Source organism: Kryptolebias marmoratus, linkage group LG3 (assembly GCF_001649575.2).
Source record: "Kryptolebias marmoratus isolate JLee-2015 linkage group LG3, ASM164957v2, whole genome shotgun sequence".
In the NCBI taxonomy this organism is placed as follows: domain Eukaryota; kingdom Metazoa; phylum Chordata; class Actinopteri; order Cyprinodontiformes; family Rivulidae; genus Kryptolebias; species Kryptolebias marmoratus.
In genome coordinates, this window is record NC_051432.1 from 19,155,805 (window position 1) to 19,164,495 (window position 8,691).

Below are 8,691 nucleotides of genomic sequence, written 5' to 3' on the forward strand. Positions count from 1 at the left end.
CCCCCCCCAAATCCCGTCCGTCTACACGAGGTGTTTTCCATTAGCGGGTTAGAGATGAAGAAGAAAATTGCAAAAAGGTATGGAGGGACTGTGGAGGCAGAAGGAACATGGAGGCGGTGCTATTTATAGCCCGCCTGCATCGTGGCTCCCTCCCTCCCCCTCATCTTCTCCCATCTCCCCTTGTTACTGGCCTCGCCTCTGCCCACAAGCATTCTTGAGAAGAATGAACGTGCTTCGTCACTCACTGCGAGCTACATACAAGCTAAACCGAATGCGTGAGAGGGCCCACAGCATCACATGACTGGCTTCGAATTCAGGTCAGGAAGACACAAACTTACAAGCACATATGAGACCTCCTCATTGTGGTCGGTCAGTCACATGATGTCAGGAGGATCCAGGAACACTCAGAAGAGTCACATTAGAAACATACATACTGCTATGCTGATAAAATGGTTAATTTATTGAGGGGCTTTGAAGATTTCACATGTCACAAATTATAGCAATGGTAAACTCTGAAATAACTTGAATTCAAGTATTCTCCACTAAAGAAAAAAATTGTTTGAAAATGTATTTAAAAACATTTTTTTTTTAATTAATTTTTGGGCTTGACCTAATTTTAAGAGCTAAATACTAGTGGCTTATCATCATTACGCCTAAGGATAAAAAAAAAATAATAAACTGACTTGGTTTCACAAAAACAGAAACTACTCATTTTAAACTGATGTCACCTTATTTAGACAACCCCTACTGTAGGCTCTAACCACAAACTTACAGCAATCAAACTGTAACATTGACATAAAAATAACGAAATCTTGATATTTTTGTACCTTTCAGAGCTCAGAAGCACACTTAGCTTTGAAAGGAGAGAAATATTTCTACTTAGCAGACTTTTTCCACTAAGCTTTTCTCCAATGAAGGAAACCTTAAGTTTTATCACAAGACCCTGGAGTGGCCCCAAGTCATCTGAGGACTGAAAAAAAAAAAAAAAACTACCATCTACCAGGACCATTCATCAAAAGCAAGATATTTTTCAACAGAAGCAGAGTTTATGATCTTCTCCTCATAAATGCCATAATGTTACAGCATGACTTTTTTTTATCAGTGAGGAGGTCACATGATGATGAAGGCTACTTGTTTCTTTCTGAACAGAGCCAGAAAAGGTGATAAATAGCTCCAAAAAAAAAAGAAGCTTCATGCAAAAAACTTTTCCGTCTCCATTCAGTTTTCCTCGACTGTCCCATATCTCTACAAATACAAAGTCTGTAGAACATGTAGATAAATGGCTCTCACTGTTTTTGATGTGGATGTTAAACGGAGTTTGTCATTTTCTGTAACAAGGACAGTCGGACCTGCGGGGCCGCTGGTGAAGTGACATACTTTGGATTTCCAACGTTCCCCTGAGAAATTCCAGAGGGAAATAAACCTACCACACCACCAGGGACTCCCTGTCTCCAACTTCCTAACTTGTTTCCCCTCTACCTGCGACAGTGACACAAGCACAGAACACACAAATAATCTATGTTCAAACAAAGACTGCTTTTGGCTTGGCCTAGAAACTGAAAACAGGCATTGTCTTCGAAGCCACAATTAGTATTTGCTATTACATGGCTGACGGAGATTAAGTTACGGAGCTTTTTTCTCCCTGCAGCCGCCTGCAGTTGGTTTTATGAAAGCGGGAGCTGAAGAATGCAGCCGTATAAACAAAAACACTGAATCACACACACAAAAAAAGAGATTTTTTTCTTTTGCTGCACCTAAAATTCTTCATATGATTAGACGTCATTAAAAACTGGAGCATGCCTGGGAGCGTGTGACGGATTCCCCACCCCTCTGATCTGCAGACACATCACAAGGTTTGTGAAGGTGATAAAAGCAGGCACTGTGAAGAATGCCACGTGGGTCTCTGATCTTGTGACCACCCGAGGGTCACTCACAAATTGCACATGAGAAATACTGATTGCTTCAAATGCGTATGCATGCGATGAATGCGTGTCCTCCCTCTAGAAGCTCTCCTTTTATAATGTGCTCTTTAGCCTTCCTTTACTCTCTGTTTTTTGTCTTATTCTAAATTTACATCAGTATTTCTTCAGCAGTTTATCAGTATTTTTTGGGAAGGTCTAATATAAAAAAACTAGTTTCAATCGTCTCCAAGGCCTAAATCATGGCAGTCCAATCTGGCTGGTTATGAATGATTTAAAGCTGCTGCTGTGCTGGACGAAAAGGTCTCTGAGATCCATTACAAAGGCAAGACAATTGAACTGATATGAGCAGACACAAGTATTTCTCTTGGACTGTATGTGATAGACCACAACACAAAGTAGCACATACAGTGCATCATTAGATAAGTTTGGACTTTTGGTGTCTTCTTGAAAACATCTTTCTTGGAAAAATGAATTAAATGTGCCCAACTTCCTGTCTTATTAAAAGAAAAATTAAATAGGAACAAATATATAAATCTGTCTTTTGAAAATATGACGGGTCAAGTTTATTTCCTGTATAGGATCTACTGACTTTGAAGTTTCAATTGTAAAATTTCCTCAAATTGAAATGTTTGTATTTGGTCATTTAGGCCTAAAGGTCAAAGTGTTTTTTGAGCTCTTCCTGACGCTGTAGGAAATGAATATCTGTGATGTTGACACAAAAAGTAAGAGAGTGTTCAGTTTTCTGTCTTCATATTTACTCGTCACTTTATGGAGATAAAATATCTGTAAATAAGTAAATAAATAAGGGTGAAAAATGTGTAAACCAAAGTCGTAAATACTGCAAAGTGAAGCTCAGTCTAAGTCAGCACTGGGTTACTGTAGACATTGAAAGAGTTGATATTCTCTGTATGTGTGTGTGTGTGTGTGTGTGTGTGAAAGGGTGTTTGCGGGCTTACTGAATGCTGCAGAGCGTCGTTCTGGGCTGGGAATACCTGCTGTCACCATGGCAGCAGCTGCTCGTGTAATGAGAGTGAGAGTGAGAAAGACAGGAGGCCTTCGCAAAAACATAATTCAAGGAGAGCCACTGCAGCACCAAGGGTACGCAATGAGACAGAAGGGCGTAATCATAAGCCCCGGACACAGCAGCCCCTCAGAACCACGGTTACTCTTTAAGTTCCACAGAATGCCTACCCCCTGATGTTTTATTTTTTTTTTACTATAGCTTTAATATTTCCTTCTCTGTAATTAAGGAAGTAGTTGATGAGAACACAGTCAGATTAGTCCAAAATCCACAAGTGCAGAGAAACAGATGGTTCCTCAGTCTTGCAAAGCTAAGTCATAACAGAATCAAGAGTAGAGTCACATTCTGCTCTGGCGTTCATTCAAGTACGAATCTGTTTTTTTAAATTGAAAGTCGCTCTTATGTTCAGTCAGTCGTAAACACTTTGGGCAGACCTGAACACAGCAGTAATCTCTGGTGCGTGACTATAACTCGATCTGACCACAAATTCGTCTTAAAGCAGCCGAGTTGGGGATAAATATCAGTGAGGCTCAAACTCTGCAAGTTCACTTTACAGAACTGTTGTGTTTTGAAAAAAAAAACAAACTCTCAGGAGCAAAGAGACATTAAATCTGATGTCTGAGAATAAAGACATCAGAGCTCTTTTAGACACGTATTAAACAATAAATCACTCAATGAGTGTGACGTGTTTGGATAAGTGAAATAAAAATGTTCGTTTAATGATCTGAACAAAATTAAAAGTTTAAAATCCTGTTAAAATGCTCACATAGGTAACTCTGTGGGATGTATCTCATTCAGTCAATCAATGCACTCGTTCTAATGTCAAACAGTGAGTAAAGCTGTACTCAGAATCCCTAACTGTACTTAAATTGTGTAAACCATCAATCAGTCACACCAGCCACTCGTGACAAAAAGAAAACATCAGTTTACATTTACAACAAGCATCTTTTTTTGTTAAAATGTTGTTGAGCAAAGTTTTTGGAGTTCTACCTTTTCATCACAATAAAACAATGAAACATTATCCGTGAAGAACATCCTCTTCTGCCTGATTTCAGCAGCCTTTCATCACTGCGAAGCGTTCCTGTTTGCAGTCTGATAACAAAACGTCCTAACTGACTGATCACACCTGTTTGAGTCACACCACCGATCCTCTCGAGGTGCAGGGAACCTCTGCAGGGAGTGACTTTATGAATACGTGAAATGCCAAGGTGTCACTCCAAACACGTGGAATGCTGTAGACTTTGTGATCATTGAGGTGTGTTAGGAGTTTAAATGAATGCAGTGTACTGAACTCTGATGTTCGGTGTGAACGGCAAACAAAAGCCTGTAAGGAAATTAAACCACCTTCAGTGGGAAATTAAAAATGATTACTTTGTTAGGTCAGATAATTAAGAAGATACACTATTGAAGTTTGCTTGATGTGTTAAGGATTCCCACAAAGTATAATAATAACCACATAAAATATGCACAGCAGTCAGTCAGGAATTTAGGGTGCTGCAGCCCGACTGTGTTGTCATTGGTTTAGATAAAGTGCAAGAATTTTCAAACATTAAGGCTTTGTTCTAGCGGAAACATAGTTCTTCCAAAACTTTCTTTCAATTTGTCATTTCTACAAATATTCTTGTAAACACGACACTGTTCCTTGAAATGTCTCCGTCCACATGGAAACACCGAAAACGACCCAAAAAGCTGCAGTAACTGTGCCAGGTCTGCATGTGGTGATGTAACGCTGCCACAAAAATAAACCTTAAACGAATAATAAGGTACGTAGGATTGTGCATGAAGTTTGCACCCTGGGTGTGAAATGTAAACACACAAAGAAGAAAAAGAGGATGCCCTCGGGTCATAGGTTAGATTAGAGGTGAGGTTATGACATCATCGTTCTCAAAAGGTTGTGTTTTTTTCTGTCAATATAAAGACGTACGGGGGGACATTTAAAAAAAACAACTGTTTTTTCAGCTTCTAAAACACCATGTCCACATGGACGCAAAGCTGAAACAAAAAAAAACAACAACTTTTGAGTATTCACAAAAACTGTTCCTGTGTGGACGACCCCTGAGTTCAAACATGTCTAATAAAAGCAGAGAAAGAACGACGTGTCTATGAGCACACAACTTCCATTTAATAAAGAGTTCAGAATGTGTTTGAATTCTGACATGTAGGTGTGTGTGTGTGTGTGTGTGTGTGTGTGTGTGTGCAAGTGTGCTTCTGTTTAACATGCACCTGACAAAATACCCTTTCCAAAGAACCCCGCTTTGAAAGCTCTGAACTACTACTTTAAGGTGACATTTACTGGGCCAAGCTGTGTGTTCAGGGTTTGGTTTTCTAAGCTTTGTCCAAAATTTGTCGGAGTGGTTTGAAGCGGTACGCAGAATTTATGACATTGCGACTTCAGTACGGCTATAATAAGCAATTTAGAAAAAAAATGATGCGCAGAAAATCCTCCAGTGACGTAAAACCATCATTTGATGAATGCATCTAATCTCTAAGTGCACAATGGTGGCAGTTGCAAAAACGAAAAAAAGAAAAAAAAAACAGTGCGCTTTTGTTTCCCTTAGCCATTATTAGCTTTTAAACAAAATCACACACGCACAAAAACACACACTTAACTATGTTTTTGTAGAACGGGAGATGGAAATGCTTCGTTTGACATGTTGACTCCTGAAACACTTCAATAACACAACAAAACGAAGCAGCTCATTTATGTGTGCAACGATGCGTTCCCCTGGCAGGAACTGAAATCCTCACGCAGGGACAGAATATTAAGAGCTCAGCTCAAAGAAAAAGAAGAAAAAAGAAAACATATATCAAAGCAGAACCACGGGCAAAAAGATGTGATCTAAAGTGAGGAAGGCCGACTGCTTAGTTTAATGTAATAAATAAACTTTGTTGTCATTTCTTCTTCATTTAGACCGTGATCATACACAAGATGATCTCTTTCCATCTGTCACTGTGTTTACTGCTCCTCTCCTCCACCACGCATCATCACATACATGCAGGACTGACTCCCAGAGGCTGAAACACACACACACACCAATTATCACCTCCACACTCAGCCCCACATATGTCACAAGAAGTGGGACACAGAGAAAACCCCGGACCACCCCTTCATCAATCTGGTGCCGAGGATCCAGAGAGACGCTCCGAAGCGCAGACAGTTTCCTCCCACACGAACGGCTGGGGACCGAGCGTTAACACCATCACACAAAACATCGCAGCTCCGCCTGTGGCTGTTACTATGGAGACCTGTTGTTGCTCCGGTGACACTGCAGGGCGGGGCATTCGGTGACAGAGCACACAGACTCTTCGTACCTGGATGCTGAGCAAAAACATTCCCTCCAGCTCGTCAAAGATACCCATCGGCGGGATGAAAACATCCTGAGCTCACAGTTGGTCCGCTTGAAAACAACACGTTTTATTATTTTACTGTCGTAAAAAAAAGGTGCAGATTTTTAGATTTAAACACCTGGTTGCATCAACATGATTTTTCCTCGAGTCATCTTGAACTTGACAGGAAAATAGTACGATTTTTTTAGATAATTTGCAGGCAAAGTGCATCATTTTCAGCTCTTTTGCACACTAATAATTTGTTTAATTTTTGTTCATTTCAGTTCGCTTATTTAATCTGAAAACAGACCTACAACGTTTCAAAAGGCTGCCTTGTCAAACAATACAAAGTTCCTAATCTCTGTTATTTTTTGTTATTATTTAGATCATAATGGACATAATAAGTCACCAAGCTTGATTCATGTGTTTCCAAACTGCCTAATGATATTCTTTCATCAGCCGAACCGAACAGGAAGTGTCAGGATGTGAGTATATGGACTTTAGGGGAGAGTTGACCACATTCTGCTGTAAAAGACAGAAGTGAGCCATTTTCTCACGTCAGAAACTCCTAAATTGTAGCCTAATAAGGCAAGAAAGTGTTTAATTTCAGTTATTGTTGTTGTGTTTGTTGGAAGTCAACTTTGCAACTAAAAAAATAAAAGATTTGTTGCACACCTCATCTGGGTAACTGAGCGTACAGTTACTCGATTATCAAGAAGGAAAATGAACAACCAGCTCATAAAGTAGTTAATCTAGTTATATAGCTTGTTTTTTATAAGTGAGAATGATTTTCTATTTATTATTTTTAAGCTTACAAACTCTTCTAAGGGTTGGTTCGTATATGTTTTATTTAAGCTAAGCAATTATTGTTATATTTTGTTATTAACCACCTCACTTTGTTTATTAAGCAGCATATTTAATAATATTTGCACCTCTCCACCCACTCAGACTGTAGGTAAGATTATATCTCTTTGATGAAATGTTCTGCTTATTTTGTTTAAAAAACAATAAAAGTGGATGAAGGAGGGAGTGGATGGAGTTCTGCTTGATTGTTCTTTTTTCTCAGAGGAATAAGATTACAGCATGTCTGCCTCTCTGAAAGTGAAACTTGATTAAAGAAGCAGGCTGAACCCTTCCCTGTGAAGACTCCATGCCCTAAAATGACATTAAGAGTAACTTTTAGAGGCTTTCCAGCTGTTAAAATGTCCCCTTCGAGTTTGACAACTGTTGCTTTCTCTCTCATTAGTTCTCAGTGGGAGAGTGCCTGCTTTTCTATGAAGGAACTCTGTTATTGAAATCTGCCCAGAACACCTTTTTTCCTCTCTCTGCTCATTAAAAACATCCAAAGCTTCTAATGCAGTTCCTAAACGTGAACCATAACTCTGACAGGCCTCCACGGTGGCTCTGCACCAGGATCTCATATAAACACACAGTCAAGACAACAAAGAAAGGAAATTAAGGCCTCACATTCTATTTATATGCGAGCCCTATAAGAGTCCAAAAACGCCTCTGTCTGAAAGGGAGGCTTCTCTATTCACAAAACAGGTGGACTCCACATTTCAGGCCTTCAGAAGTCAAATGTCCTGCTGAAATTCTGACAACGCAACGACAAAAACAAAGCACACCTGTTTCTGTTTGTTCGCGGTCCTTACCCAAGACACGATGCGGAGGATGGTCTGAGGCTGCTGGAGGAAGGTGACGGGGTCGAAGGCTCCTCCGGCTTTCCCCGCTCCGTACGCCTGCATCCCCTCCATTGTCCTCCTCCTCTCTCCCTCTCTCTCTTCCTCTCTGGACGGCCGCCTCTCGGCTCCCCCTCTCCTTCCCAATGGCACGGGGTGCGCGTGTGTGTAGACACACACACTCTCTCACACACAAACAGAATGAATACAAATAAATAAATAAAAAGAAACCCCGGATTCCGCTCCTGCCACTACGACCGCTGCCTCCGCACACGGATGGATGCGCGCCTGACCCACGCACAGGCTCCCCGACTGACGCACCACCTCCCCTCCCTCCTCCCTCCTCTTCCCCCCTCCTCCTCCCCTGCTGTTCTCGCGCGCGCTGCTGTGTTAAATTTAACCTCTAAAGCGCCCCGTTGTCGCTCAAATGTCAGGACGGAGGTGTGTGACAGTGTTTTGATGGTGCTTCTCCCTCTCTGGCAGCAGCGCAGGAGCCCGTGCGGCAGCCACGAGAGCGCGCGCCTCCGCTGTCGCGCCTCGGACCCGAACGTGCTTGTGTGTGTGTCTGTGTGTGTGTGTGTGTGTGTTATCTTCCGGGCAGCGCATCCCCGGTCAAAAGCACATGCAGCGAGCACGCTAATGTTTATGAGGTACGGGACGGGGCACGCGTCTGTGTTCACGGGATTGCATAGGAAGGAGTCACGCGCTTCTAAGTTGACTGAATCAAAGCTCGTCCTGTTTG

General features: G+C 41.4%; 1 protein-coding gene across 3 annotated transcripts in view; it reads right to left on the bottom strand.

Annotated features, from left to right (window-relative positions):
* LOC108231819 (synaptogyrin-1) overlaps nucleotides 1–8,271 on the bottom strand; it is a 21,717-nt gene extending 13,446 nt beyond the window's left edge. For all 3 annotated transcript variants that reach the window (XR_003039923.2, XM_017409139.3, XM_017409148.3), the window contains exon 1: nucleotides 7,923–8,271. Coding sequence is in view for 2 of the 3 variants with exons in the window: in XM_017409139.3 (XP_017264628.1) it covers nucleotides 7,923–8,024 (102 nt within the window). In the remaining variant the exon portion in view is untranslated. The remainder of the gene's footprint in view (nucleotides 1–7,922) is intronic.
* Between the last annotated feature and the right edge of the window lie 420 nt (nucleotides 8,272–8,691).